Source organism: Mustela lutreola, chromosome 4 (assembly GCF_030435805.1).
Source record: "Mustela lutreola isolate mMusLut2 chromosome 4, mMusLut2.pri, whole genome shotgun sequence".
Classification (NCBI taxonomy): domain Eukaryota; kingdom Metazoa; phylum Chordata; class Mammalia; order Carnivora; family Mustelidae; genus Mustela; species Mustela lutreola.
This window is the reverse complement of record NC_081293.1, coordinates 131,603,601-131,619,449: the sequence shown is the minus strand read 5'-3', so window position 1 is coordinate 131,619,449 and position 15,849 is coordinate 131,603,601. Positions and strand designations below refer to the sequence as shown.

At 33.8% G+C, this 15,849-nt stretch overlaps 1 protein-coding gene across 4 annotated transcripts in view; it reads right to left on the bottom strand.

Moving 5' to 3' along the window:
- Positions 1-15,849, bottom strand: part of VPS50 (VPS50 subunit of EARP/GARPII complex) — a 126,289-nt gene that overhangs the window by 88,995 nt on the left and 21,445 nt on the right. For all 4 annotated transcript variants that reach the window (XM_059171122.1, XM_059171119.1, XM_059171121.1 and 1 more), the window contains 5 exons: positions 14,767-14,820; positions 13,867-13,937; positions 13,084-13,201; positions 12,959-12,994; positions 11,577-11,659 (listed from right to left, as the gene is read on the bottom strand). In XM_059171122.1, the coding sequence (XP_059027105.1) occupies positions 11,577-11,659; positions 12,959-12,994; positions 13,084-13,201; positions 13,867-13,937; positions 14,767-14,820 (362 nt within the window). The remainder of the gene's footprint in view (positions 1-11,576; positions 11,660-12,958; positions 12,995-13,083; positions 13,202-13,866; positions 13,938-14,766; positions 14,821-15,849) is intronic.

Below are 15,849 nucleotides of genomic sequence, written 5' to 3'. Positions count from 1 at the left end.
ATAAAGCCAGAAAAATAAAAAGTAGAGAAAAATAAGAGTCTTAACTAGCAACAACAGAACTGTACAGGTAGAACCTCCTAAAGAGTTGATAGATAAAAACTAAGAGTTCAAGAATTCAAAATTAATAACAAGTTTTAAAGGTTAAAAAGTATAGTATAGATAAAAAGTAAAATTTTAAAAGTGAAATCAATTTCTATGTACTAGGAACAAACAATTAGACAATGAAAATTTTTAAAATATCATTTCAAAAAACCAAATACCTAGGAAATCTAATAAAAAATAGGCAAATATAAAACTGAGCTAAAATACAGAAGACTGAAATACATAAAGATATATACTGTGGAAACAAACTATAACCTACAATATCATTAAGATATCAGTTCTCCCAAAAATGATTTTCTAGAATAAATGAAATTTTAATTAAAATTCCAGCAGGTTTTTCTTTCTTTTTCTTTCTTTGGGTGTATGAAAACTGTAAAGCTGCTTCTAAAATTTATGTGGAAACTCAAATGATTAAGAATAGGCAGGAATATCTTGAAGAACAGTGTTGGAGGAGATACACTAAAATAGGTAAAGGTTATAAAGTCACAGCAATAAGACAGCATGGTTCAATCAGAAGAATTCATAAATTGATCAAGAGAACAAGAATAAAAATAAAGGGCAAAGGCTTGAACAGATACTTGACAAAGGAGATAGCTGACTGGCCAATTAACATACAATAGGCACCCCAAGTAGGCATTTAGAAAACGCAACTGAAACTACAGTAAGACAACATAACAAACAACCAGAATGGCTAAAAATATTTTTTACAAATTAAAAAAAATGACATCAACAAATGTTGGCAAGGATGCAGAACAAATGGAACACTGAATTCAATATTGGCGGAAGGGGAAACTGATACAATCTCTTTGAAAGGCTGTAACATCTACTGAAACTCAACATCCATTTACTCTGTATTCCAGGAGTCCTAGACACATATCTTACAGAAATACATACACAAACTTTGCAGCGCTACTTGTAACAGGCAAAACTTAAAGCAACACAACTGTCTATGAATAATTAAATGGATAAAGTATGATATATTTAGATGATGAAATACTACAGCAATGAAAATGTATCACTGGAGATTACTCTAGTAAAAACTGAGAGTGAACACAACTATGGACTTTGACAATCAATAATATAGGTTTGATATCTTATCAGAAAAATTAAGGTCTCTAACCAGGATTTATGCCTGAAAAATAGCCACAGCCACAGACATAGGTTAAGGGAATACTTGTAGGCAAGCCTGAGCTTCTCCTTTAAAAAAAAAAAAAAAAAAAAAAAAAAAGATTCTGGGACAATTTCTGTTCAAAGAATAATGAATGAATGAATGAATGAATGAATGAAAATGAGACTTAAAGGCCCCAAAATAATACACCAAAAGTGAATGTCATGATAAGTACCTTGGCACTTAGAATTTAAAAAGTTCCTCAGCTCCCCCACATTCCCCCCAAATCAGTATCTTCTCCTGCAGTTGTTCTTTCTCCCACATTCTCTCTCTTTTGATTCCTGTCATCCCCACCCATTCAATCTAAGCTGGAAATCTCTAGGTCATCTTTAATTCTTCCCTCTCTTCATGTGTTATCTGATAAGTGAATCCTATTTCTACCATTTCAGTATTTCTCATATTTGCCTATGCTTCTCCTTTCTCAATTGTGTAAACTAACTCTAGCATTATCACCTTTTGCGGGAATTATCTTAATGGTTTCCTAATAAATCTCTGCACATAATACCCACACCCACCCTTCAATCCATCATCCATTTATTTGACAAACACCATCAACCTACTATATACCAAACATTGTACAACATCCTCCAAAAAGCTCTCAGGGATAGGTCTGAGCAGGGGTCTCAATATTCCATTTGACCTGGCAGACACAGTTTTTCCTCTAGCTTATACATGAAAGGCTTCAGGCAAGGCCTGATCAGTCCTGTGGGGGCCTGACCATTTTCTGCTATCTCACATCTGCCAGCTTTGTGTAAGTTACCTGCATGGTCCCTACAGAAATCTGAGTTTGCAGCTCCTTAATTAAAGCAGAAATAAATTCACATTAATCCACTACTTTACAGCATTTGGTGCCTCCCCCAATAAACCAAAGATTAAGCCCCAAATTAGTATGGCATGTAAGAGTCTTTTTTTTTTTTTTTTTTTTTAAAGATTTTATTCATTTATTTGACAGAGAGAGAAATCACAAGTAGGCGGAGAGTCAGGCAGAGAGAGAGAGAGAAGCAGGCTCCTGCTGAGCAAAGAGCCCGATGCGGGGCTCGATCCCAGGACACTGAGATCATGACCTGAGCCGAAGGCAGCGGCTTAATCCACTGAGCCATCCAGGCGCCCCTGGCATGTAAGATTCTTAACAGTGACATGAAAAATGAACTTGCCCTTCACTTTTCAGTGCCTACATTTTAGTCATGTGGACTATGGGCAATTCCCCTAAGAATTCCAGACCTTAACACCCCTGTTCTTATACATAACGTTAATAAGAACTAGAACATACTTTCTCTTCTTCCCACTCACAAATGCCTATCTGTCTTTTCAGGTCCATCCCAATGTCATCTTTTCTGGGAAGACTTCCCCTGTTGACTGTTCATTCAGTTTCTCGATGCTCTATTTCCAGCTTCCTACTTGATAGAAGGGAGTACCTGTGACTGTCTCCCAAGCAGAGATTGTGGCTTATTCTCCAGGATTCCCCAGGACTAACTAAACTGCCTGATTCACTGCTCAATCAAATTTATGATTCAAACAAAAAGGGTAAAATTTCCCCCATCACATTCCTTTAGCCCTGTTTTCTACCTCAACAAATAAAACGACAGAGACAGAAAAAGAGAGCATGTTCTAGAAAAGAAAGAACGGCACTGAACTCTCGGTCTACAGGAAAAGAGAAATAAGCAGAAATAAGCAGTTCCACTCCTCTATCACAGAGGGCTCAGAAGTTCACCTAAGGCTGAAGACACAGATACAGAGGCAAGAATACCTGGAACAGTAACTAGGTTAGAACTGGTAACTATATTCTTAAGGTAGTATCTTGAGTTTGGTGGAAAAAGAAATATATCTAGGCTCATTCACAGTTGAGAGTAATGATTTCCTCAACTCCTCAACTGGAAAAAATGGGCTTAAGTATTAATAAAATTATCATAAGTCTGGATGGTTTCACTGCTTCTATTATTTATGGTTAAAATGACTCTATATCCTCCTATGCATTAAGAGTTAAAGAAAACATAGTAACATAAATAGTATATACAGTATTTTTTTTAAGATTTTATTTATCTGACAGAGAGAGCACAAGCAGCGGGATCAGTAGAAGGAAAGGGAGAAGAAAGCTCCCAGCCAAGCAGGGAGTCCAATGTGGGCTCACCCCAGGACCCTGGGGTCATGACCTAAGCCGAGGGCAGATGCTTAACCATCTGAGGCACCCAGGGGCCCCAACAGTATGTATATTTTAAATATAAAATCTGTAAATCAAACATTTTGACTTTAAAATGCTTTCAAGGGGTGCCTGGGTGGCTTAGTCAGTTAAGCACCAACTCTTGATTTTGGCTCAGGTCATGACCTCAGGGTTTTAAGGTCAAGTCCTGTGTCAGATCCCATGCTGAGCATGGAGCTTACTGAAGATTCTCTTTAAAAAAAAAATGCTTTCAAAATCTACAACTGCATTTTGACAATTTACTACTAATTGAAAATACATATTTTAAAATTATGTGATTAAGGAGTGTATATATTAAGTGTACAACCTTCAAGGAAAGCTTTAGCCATCATTTAGAAACATGAATTCAAGTCATTTTAGTCAATTAATCGAAGTATGCTAAAAGGATATACTCATAAACATTTGGATAAATAAAAGCTACATTATGGTAAAAAAAAAAAAAAAATTACCAGTTCTAAGATGGAAGGCTAAAAGCTAATAAAGGTTATCTGCAAGCTGAATAGAATGAAGCAAACAATTTGGGGGGGCATTTTTACCATCACTACAGAAGATATTAAACATAAGATATCCAAAAATAACTAATATTATTCTTTTAAATAGCTGATCTAGGACATATGCACTCATAAAATGAGTCCTGGAAAGGCTGCATATAAATCAGAATTTTGTACCAATTTGGCCATACAGAAAAGCAACACGGTACAGAAGTAATTACCATCTTAATGATCTTTACCTGGTCTGTTATTAATGAGTCATATGATGTAAGTTTCTTAATATTCCTGGGCACTAGTTTCCTATACAAAAGTGTCCTAGATCCAAAGGGTTGCTTCCCACTCTAAAGTTTCAAGATCCCATTACATGCTAAACATCAGTTACCCAATTACTACATCTTTGTATATGATTTAGTAGAGTGCCAAAACTTACAAAATTAGCTTAAGTAAAACTTATACTTGCAAGTTTATATGGTATGTCCTTTGCCCCTGGATATTCCGGGTATTTAGATCAGAGATCTGTTCCAGTGGCAGAGAGTTTAACATTCTTCAGAGAAAACCTGACTTTCAAACACTGTGAAGCTAAACCCCAATGGTGAGATACTATGAAATGTCCACATGGTCCTTCAAACTATGTCAGACTGGAAAAGAACTCCTGAAATCACTCTGAATCTACCCAGATCTCTGTCCTCACTCTGTTCAAAAATCAGAGTCCACTACTAAGAACACTACAGATGTTCAAAACATCTCCAAACTTTATGAATTCAATTCTAGAGCAGAGATCAGGCCCAGGAACCAAATCTAGACAATAGCCTATGTTTCTAAATAAAATTTCACTGGAACACAGCCACATGAATTACTTATATATTGTCTACAGCTGCTTTCAGACCACAAGGGCAGAGCTGAACAGTTGCAAGTGACACCTGATGGCCCACAAAGCTTAAAATATTTATTATCTGGCTCTTTAAAAACAAAGTCTGCCTACCCTGTGCTAAAGCTGAGCAGACCTTTCAGTTGGTCAACTGATCAAAGTTAAAACTAGAATATATCGATATGTGTGTGCATGTCTGTTCACAGGTCTATTGAATGTTTTAAGTGCAATTGTATAACCACACTTCATTTATCCATTCCTGATTTAGACCCCAAATCTTCTCATTTGAGTGGAGCTTTAACTTCTTGGTTTTATAGGAGCCAAATCACACACAAATTGTTTATAGTATCAAGTTTCAGTTTCTCTGTGATAAGGTAGGAACTTAAAGACAAATGCAAAACAATTCAAATGCCAAATCACATTTAGTCACCTATATCCCCCAATTTTTATGAGTTGTCTCATCTACTTTCAAAAACCTGTTTCATTTCATTATTTTATTTACTTAAACAACATAAATTTGGTAACAAATATAACTGGTAGAAAGAGGTTTAGGGAAAAAAAGTACCATTAACTCAGCTACTAGAGTAGAGGAATAAAAATCGGCCTCCTAGCCATGAACTTCCACTGTTACTACATTATCAGACAGTATAGTGTAATAGTGGTTAAGAGCAACAAACTCTGCGTTCCAGGGACTGAAGTTTAAATCCTGATTCTCCCACTTATTTTACAAAGCATCAATTTCCCCATCTATAAAATCGAGAAAATAATAATAGCTCTATGGAATATTTTGTCAATACCAAATAAGAAAAGGCAAGGGAAATGATTAGTACAGTGCTTGACACATAGAAAAGTCCAAAAGTGTTAAAATATTTTTATTTTTTATTAACATTATTTTTATATTTATATTTTATATTTTATAAATACATAAACACATTATATATAACATGATATATATGTTATATATAAATATATAAATTTATATATAATAAACATAATTTATATCATATTTATATTTTTATTAACATTTAAAAATGTTATCACAACCATCGTCACTAGCACCACCATCATGATTCAATTTTTAAAAGCTAAAAAATAAAGCATTAGTGAAAAAAACCTTATTAAAATCTAAGTTAGAATTACTGTACAGTTGATGCTGTCAAAGCTAACACTGCCTAGCTTCTATTCACACTCTTATACATGTCAATATTTCTGTTTCTGTAGGGGTATAAGAAGCAAGCCATTCACAGCATGAACATTTCTGATGGTCTTTTGTTTACGTACTCTGTGTTCTTAACTGGCCTATTATCTCACTGTCCTGCCTGTTAACTGCCTGTTATAATAAGCTCCTAGAGAACAAATACATTTCAAAAGCTCTTAGTAGAACAAGTAACACAGCATCTCATGCAGATAAGGATTAAATAATACCTCATTCTTGTCTCACCATCTAGGAGTAAAGAATCTAACACAGATGACTTTCCTATACAACTGGTGAAATTTCAGAACACCAAATAAAGAGAAAAATCCTCAAAGTTCCTAAAAAAAAAAAAAAAAAAGAAAGAAAGAAAGAAAGAAAAGGCACTCTTCATGAGGAAAACATCTGACCCTGTCCGACAACTGAGCAATGCATTCCATTTTCTAAGGAAAAAATAGTTTTTCTTTCAATCATGCATATGGACTAAATTAACATCATTTCAAAGTCTGAAAATTGATTTCCCACATATTCCATATCAAAAAAAAAAAATTCTCAAAGGGATAACTGTAACAAAACTCTAACAAAACAAGACAAAGGGATATAGGAAACATAGAAATGATAGTAATTGAAAGAGGTAAAAAAATGTTCAACAAATAACAAAAACACCAAACACCAATGGATTTTGATTTTCTGTACAGACAAAAGATTGCTTTTTTTTTATAAGTCCATTCACTCTACTTAGTCCTGCAGATAATATTTATATAATCATGATACAATAAATACAATTTCTATTATGTTAATTTTTCTGGAAGTAAACTACTGAGAAAACACAGAAGATTTAATTATAGCTGCAAAAATAATATAAATGTTATAAATTTGACCAAGTAAAAATAAGAGTTTCACTAAAATATCCTATAAGACAGAGAAGTAAAAGAAAGTATACCAAATTCCTATCTCTTATTGATATTTTAAGAGGAGGAGTAAACAGAGAATCAACAACTGTATAAAGTCATGAATCAGGAAAAAGATATTTTAACATAGAATTTTAAATTATAATGAAATCTACTGAAAAAAAACCTAATAAGCTATATAAGCAGTTTACTCCAGGGAGTAGGAAAGAGAATGGTCAGTAAGGCAGAAAGAAACCTTTACCTTTTGTTTAAATATTGTGTTTTGCCACCAGTAGATTTTACTTTACATTATTTCAAAATGGCACAGCACGGGGGAGGGAGACGGAGGAAAACAAATTAAAATAAAAGATAAAAAGTGCAGGCAGTATGCGAATAGCACGCTGTCAAAAACTTAGCCCACACAGATGGAGCAACAAGGACTCCAGATCTACTCATGGGTCCGGGTAGCTGGCCTGGTGATCCAGCTGAAACATGCACTGCTCCAAACACTATCCCAGGCAGAGTTCCTAGGTTCCCCTTGCCTGAACTTAGACAAAGACAGAGCATGACCTCTTGCTAAGCATGGTCCCTAATATTGCTGTACTTGTACCAAAAAGCTATGTTCATTATTCTATGATTTAAAGAAGTTCTACAACCTGCAATTTTCATTCCACTGCCAAGTTCATATTCTGAGGGGAAAAAAAGGGTATTTTGAAGATTATGAGAAATTAAATACATGTACCTATGCCAAAGTATAGTACTCAAAAAAAGATATTCTAGTTCTGGTGGTATATGCATGATCCAGAATGCTCTCAGATTCCCTCAAGCAGTTTCTTTCAAATGAAATTAAAAAAACAATAAAGCAGTTTTGACTTTTAAACATAACTTTTCTTGAAACTAATTTAGATAAATTTCACATGAAAAAGAAATTAAATGCTTCACTCACAAACATACTTTAACAAAAACACATTCTGATGCCTATTCCCAGTAAATCCCAAATATATGACTCTGTCGATCAACTCAAGAAATGTCAAATAATGTAAAAATGTTCCCTGTCAGTTATAAAAGTGAACAAAACTGGTGCTACGCTATCTTTTATTAAAGATGTCGAAACACACCGTATCTCAAGGAAAATACAAGGTGCTGAAGGGGTACAAGTTTTCTTTCAGTTTCAATCAACTGGGTACATCATATTACTTGGTACTTTTATGTATTAAACCACAAAGTCATATAACCTGAGACAATACAATCAAGGGCTCTTAATGCAGAAGCAAATACATGAATTCTGTTTTTCCTGGTTTCAGAATCTTAAGAGTCAGCCCTCAGTAGCCCCATGTAATCTACTTCTAAGGCAACAGGGTCTCTGCCATCTACCAAAACCCTTATAATGTGACTAGCAAAGAAAACCAACATACACTCTCCCTAGGAAAAATTAAGAAGTGGACAAGCAGGTATATGGTGCATATGAACTTGTCTAAAGTATATTAAAAAAAAAAAAAATTACACCAGAATCCAGAAATGCTCTGCATCACAGGTTGTTCTCTCACGACCATTTCTAAAGGGAATATACTTTGTGATTCTCTAGACACCAACAGAAATGAAAATAAATTTAAGTGTTAAAGAAAATGAAAGTATAAGCAGTTGGAAATTAATTATTATTTCTAGGACTACCAGTGTGTAAAATCATTTTTCACTCCGATTCACTTAGGTCAAAGCAAAGATTAAATCTGCCTTTGGTTAAATTCCACAGCTCCAGGTAAATAAAATGAATCTTTAAAGTGTTGATGAATCATGTCTGAACAGTCCCAACCAGAGAGCTCAAGGACAGGTACAGCATTGTATTTAGAAGACCAGAGGAAAAGAAAGGAAAGTAAATGCACAAAATAAAAAAGGTACATCCAATTAATAAAAGCAAAAAAGGAAAACAGAACAAAATTCCTTTCATTTTTGTGGCCTCAACCTGATCTACATGTCAACTAACTCTATCACTATATCTCATATCCCATTATCTACAAGAAGTGAGCAAATTTCTCACGCTCTCCCAAGTAGGAACAAAAGTGTAAAACAAGGGAAAAGGAGATTGGGTTAAGCAGGATTAATGGTGGCTAGCAGAGCAAACAGTGCAGGTATGTGAGGAAAAATTCTGGTGGAAGCCCTGGCATCACCACCAAACAATTCCAACCAATAGCAAAGCTCTCTGAGCCATGCTGACATTGTCACTACATCACCAAGTGAAAAACACAACTCTAACAGAGGTCCCACAAAGCCTAGGGTAAAATTAATTCCTTGGGACATTTTAATACATTTGTGTATGTATTTTTACCTGTTTTCGGAGAATAAGACAAACTTCTCTCATTATTACATGTATAATTCACATATGTAAACACAGCACGCTTTTTATAGAATGTGCTCCCTAAAATAAAGCAATTATTACTTAAGTCACCATTACAGATCTTTAATTTCGATCTTTTTACCAGGTCGGAGAACTGTAGTTACAGCTCCTCCACATATCACTATATACCTTAATGAGAAAGAACTTAGAAGCCACTTCACACTAACTTTAAAAAGCCCAAGTAAAATTTCTTTAAAAAACATTTTGTATAGTTAACTCTCATCAAGTAGATAATTACTTTAGCACAGCCAAAACTCTTAATTATTGAGAGAAAACAAAGTGCCAACACGGGTCACCTGCTACCTCAATTTCCTGCCACCAAATCTCCACATCCATTTTTCCTATTATAATAGAAAGTGACCTTTTCAAAGTCAACTCTACTATAATCCCTACAAAGCCTTAGCATAATATTATGTCTTCTATTTTATTTTCAACCTCTCACTTTCCCACAGATTTTCAAATATGCAAATTGCCCCCTCAATTCCACATCTCCCCCTTTGTCAAATTCCCTCATTCTGTACTTCTACTGCAAGCAAATGTCCCAACAAAGTCAGCAATGATTTCTTCGTTATAAATCCAATGGATAGATATTTTCAGCCCTTATTTTGCTTGTTACCTCTGCAACACAGACTTCATCGTGATACCCATAATCTCCTATCCACAACCCTCATTCCTTGCTTTAGCTAACTCTCCTCCCTCAAGTCCTCCTCAGTGTTGACCCCAAAGGAGACTTAGAGCCCAACACTTCCCTTTACACTCAACACTCATCTCTCTAAGACCCCATCCCCCTATCTCACTATACCTTCTTCAATCCAAGCCCTTCTTGATATATTACCTAGATAATCTAGAAAAACAGGGTTTATAATGATTACATTATGTATAGTTCAACACTATTCAGCCAGTTCTAAAGCAAAGCATCTGGCATATAATAAACACTCAGTAATGTAAAACTGCCTGAATTATGTTCACCCAATCTTACATAAGCTGTTCTCACTGTAACTTATTTATCACCACAAAATAAACTAAATGCATACTAGGCCTCTTCAGGACCCAGAGAGCCCTTGCTAGAAATTTTCAAATACATTCAACATATTAGAACTAAATCTCTTTTTATTCAATTTAAAAAATCCAAATAACATAATCAAGTCTTTAAGGCTGACAGTTAATTAGTGTCACAATGGATAAAAACAAAATATCACTGGAGCTACACAAAGACACATTTCTTAATTAAACAAAAAGTTTTCATTCAGTATGTATGATCCTAAAAAAAAGAATATCATAAATATTAAACAGCATCTCTAGTGGGAAAATGGCTAGTTCTTATCCCACATCCTGCAGAGACCCATGATGTGGGAGTATATTAAAAGAAAAAAATTTAATTAAATCTGTATTAATGTTTCGGTCCTCTGTAATCCTTTTATTTTTCAGGTACTAACAATCACCATCTACAACATGGGTGCATCGTGCTCACTGACTGCCAGAATTTCCATACAGGCAAGACTGAGCGGCTATGTCCTAGGATAGGTATGAATTTAATTTGAAACTGGGTTTGCTTGGCAAGCACACGATTTAACTTAGATTGTATGTTTACTTGAGATGGTTTTAGAGGAATGATGGAAATTACACCTGGGGATTGAGCCTCCCCAAGGGACTGCCGCCAGTAACGCAAAACCTTCGTTTTTAAGCAGACCAAAAACCCATTAATAAAGTAGAACTAATACCAAAGGCTGCCATGGCCATTTTTACACTATACATTTTATAAATAACTAAATAAAAGATGTAACACATCAAATACAAAATCACTTAAAATATGGTAAAGATGATTATTATATAAAATTAAATCACACTTTAATTTTCCAAAAAAATTCTTATCAGGATGGGCCAAACACTCGAACTGTCTGGATCCGAAAACAAACTGCAGTAACACTCTCAATATTTATGAGCTGGGCCAAATTAAGGAGGAAAAATTCCCAAGAGATGCAAGAGAAATGTAAACAGATAAATTTATTCTTCTTTGCCACTCTATAAATTGGAAAGAATATGAAAAAAGAGTTTCGATGAGGTGAAAAGAAGGGGTAGGATAAAAAAGTATCTGATCTTTCACACCTTACAAATTATTACTTATAATACCACTGTACTGCCCATTTCTGAACAAGAATGTTCACTACAACACACTACTTAGTATTTATTTTCAATGTTCGTTACCATTGTATGTTCACAGCTCATATGTTAAAAACTGACAATAGAGTCACCTTACAATTTTTATATTACCTTACCTTATGCAACTGTAATGTTTAAAAGTGCTGGCGGCTTTCTGACATTCCAGGCACAACTGAATAGCTCCTGGATAGTCTTCCTCCTTAAGATAACAACAACAGAAGTCATTAAACAGGAAACATTTTTCCTAAAGTCCCTGGAAAAAAAATCTCTCCTCATACTCCATCCAAAAGTTACAGAACCAGAAAATTTTAATTCCTCTTACAAAAGGATTAGAATACCAATGATAGATAAATAATAAAATATAAAGAGACCACTAGCTCCAAGCCTAAAATGTACACATAGAAAAAATATTCTTTTCCCTCATATACGTAGTAACAGCCCCCTAAGACCACAACACGTGGATAAAGCCTATACAAAATAATAAGCTGCTTCCCAGGGAAGGTGTTCTTTAAACGTTAATATATCTTCTTTCAATAATATTTACATAGAAATGTAACAAACCACTATGAGATCCGCTGTAATCAACACTCAGGAGTTCTACCACCAAGAAATCAATAAATATTTTAAAACAAATAAAGTTGTTAGAAAGTGAAATAGTACGTCTACCGCCATACTACCCTGAGTGTGCCTGATCCCAACTGATCTTGGAAGCTAAGTAGTGTCAGTCCTGGTTAGTGCTTGGATGGGAGAAAGTAAAATATTTATTAATAGCCTTGGAATGTTTTTATCGTCTAAACAGTAATTTAATGCCGAATGAAATTTTCATATGCACTTCTAAAGTCTAAGTTAAGAAGTAACATGGTGATAACCAAAAACCATAAAAAAATTTTCCTATGCTCCTCTCTGTAATTGGACAAATGTATTCAAACCAGTGGGGATGTTAAGATGATGACAAAGTAGCTACCTGAAGGACCTCATGTATGGGAAACAAACATATTACGTTACGCTTTATAAAAACAAGTAGATAGAAAATGCTAAAAAAGCATCAAAGAGAAAATAGATGGCTCACTCAGAAAACCAATTAATATATGAGATACCAAATACAACTCAAATATGACATATTCCTTAAATTATTCCTATTTGTTTGATACAAAAGATAATTTTATTGCCATTTGGGTGCAAATACAATCAACATACTGAAAACATTCCCACATTGCTACAAAGTAAACATTTCCCCAAATAAATTTTTCTATTTAATTTTTCTAATTAAATTAAATTGAAATTTCTATCTAATTTTTCTATTGACAATGAAATATGTCAATAGAAAAATGCTCTACAGCAAGTACCTTTACATAATGTCTAAAAATGTTCTTTATACCATGTAGCAATTTGGAAAAAAATGCACATCTGAATATCTTCCACCATAATTTTTCCATTTAATAGTATCAGGATCACCAAATTTCCAAACTTTGTTTCCAAACCAAAATTCCAAACTTACCTCCAGCATTTCACTTAAGCGCACATCTGTTCTTTGCTGGGGAAAAAAAACACAAACAAACAAAGGTAAAATCTGTTTCAACCATAAAAGTAAGTTTTAATTTTTAAATAGTAACCAGTATATACCAATGTTTTTATAGTTCTCAGAGATTTCAGAAGTCCAATCAGTAACTGACGTTTCCTTTGATTTGCAAGAAGTCCTAAACTAGCTTGAGTAAAACCTTCCTTGGCAATATTCAAGTGTCTGCAAAAAAGAAGAATAAATAGTTAAATTTTTCTATTATATTAAGAACACTGTTCACACAGATCAATTAGGCAACTGACAAGGTGGTATCCTCAATTACTCCTGAAATCAGGGATTGTGACTGCTATTTGACAAATTTATTCAATGGCTCAATCTCAATCAGCATTACTCAGAGCATGGTGGGTGGACTGGTGCCAATCCTCAAACTGTTACTGAACCATCCCAAGAAAAGTACAGAAATGGAGAATAAATACTAAAAAACCACTTACAGAAAAATTGACATAATAATTTTAAGTTTGATGAATTAATAATAAAATTGAGACTATATTCTCTATGGCATTTTGTTTTTATTGCATTTTACAAAAATAGTCTGTATTAAGTTGGAAATTAAAAAAAGAAAAAAAATCATATCCTTATAGTATGAGAAGCACTATTCAAAACAATATAAAAACAGTAACATGTTAAAGTCATAATCAGATTTACAGATATTTCATTTCACACATACTTTCTTAGTGCAGTTTTTAGATCATAATATATATTCAGTTAACGAACAGTATTCTAGAAACCATAGTCATAATAAAAAAATCAATTATCAATGACAGTTTCACAATTTTTCTTGAAATGTTTTCTGGCTTAAAAAACAAAATATTCATCAAATGCAATACCTCCTCCCATTTGTGCAGATAACAGCAGCTAACTGAAGACCTGTCTGTAATGAGGTAACTCTTTCAAGTTCCTATGAAAAAATTAGGTATAGGTTATTGTGGAGGCATTTTATTATTCTATTTTATTCGTATGATACTCTAACAAAAAACGTTAGTGGGTTTCAAAGGAAAGTCTGCTTGGAAAACAAAGTAGCAACAAAGATAGCTAAAATTGAAAACTATTGGTATATCCTTCATAAAATAATTTAAAATGACTACTTTCAAATGATTTTCACAATGACATATGATAAAATATTTAGTCAGTATTGCTTATAAGGAAGTCTAGATCCAACCTGCTTTATTACAGGCATAAACAAATACTAATAATACATCCATTGAAATGTTTCTACTCAACAGAACTTCAGAAGATAAGGATATGACAAGTATGATTTCTGTTTGCTAAGATGCTTTGACAACAAATGTCTTCATTTGAACACTGGTAGGTATTTCAATGGATTTTGGAGTCTCTGATTTTCTGATTCAAAGACAGATTCAGTTATAAGATTCCAATTTTATTATATTTTAAAGACATTTTTACAGTGCTTTTGAGCAGTCATTATTAACGATCTACATGTTTCAAAGTAAACAGAAGGAATTTTCACTGGGCCTTCAAAAGTTTGGAAAATCCAACTACATTACTTTAAAATCAGTTATAAAAACTCACTTCTTCAGTTAGGTAGACTCTCTCAAATGAGAGAAAAAAAAAAATACATATATACCCCCCCACACATACACCAAACAGAGCCAATATGTTAGTACAGAACTACAGACAAGAGGATAAATTACTTCAACAATTTCAAGTATAAGTCACTTTAGGCATTTTTTAAATTTTACTATTAAAAATAAAAAATATCACCCTACCTTTACATAAGCAGGCTGTTTTTCAAGAATTAAATCAGCTACTTTTTTAGAGACCTATAAAAACATGCAATCAAACAAAACAAGTGAAAGAAAACGCCACATACTTCCTGTTTCATTTTACATTTTAAATTTTTGTAAGAATATTCCACTGATCTTCCCAATAACTTCTACAGCAGGTATTGGCATGCTCTGGGCTATGAAATTAGTAAAAAAGATATAACAGAGAGCATAATACTTGGTCCTTAATAAAAACTCAATAAATGGCCATTATGACTGTTAATAATATGAGAATCATCTAATTTACTAACATGCAAAAGGGTATAAGATCCTCAAGGGCATAAGATTTGCTTTTTAAAAGATGAACTCGTAGGATAAATAATCAGTTGATTTTATGGACACAGAATATGGGAATCGTAGAACATCCTGTACTGCTGAGATTCTTTGTAACACATAAAAAGACAAACAGTAATTTGGTCCTCTACTTCTGAAAACTTGAAAACGTGTTTTTTGGGGCGGCTTTTTTTGGAATGCTATGAACATACTTAAGGTTTCCTTGGTCAATTCCATGACAAATGTTAGTGTATGTAAGTAAGAATTATAATGATTTTGACTACGAGGCTTTTATTTCAGTTTCAGGGTATCTGCTAGACTGCACTACAGATACCCCAGAGCATGCATTTAGTGAATTTTTTGCTCAAAAAACTCAACTAGCTGAGTTTCCCTTCTTCTTCCCCAAGCAACTGAGAACAAAGCATTACACACACATTCAACTATTGCATTAATCCTTCTATATTTTCTCAGCTGCTCTGAATTTCCATAGATATGAATTTGTATAGATGTTTAGACAGAAAATGACCTAATTTTTATCAAACTGGGGTGTTTTTTTTTTAACAGTTTAAAACAGATAATATAGTTTTTAGTCTGCACTGTGTCAGGCAGTGTACAAAGTGCTTTCCCTGTATTATCTCAGTTAGTACAATCAATTAAAATTGGTTCTCATTTTCCAGATGAACGATCTTAAATATAGTGGTAATGGACCCACATCCCCCACAGTAAGGCTGGGATTCAAGCCCAGGTGTACCA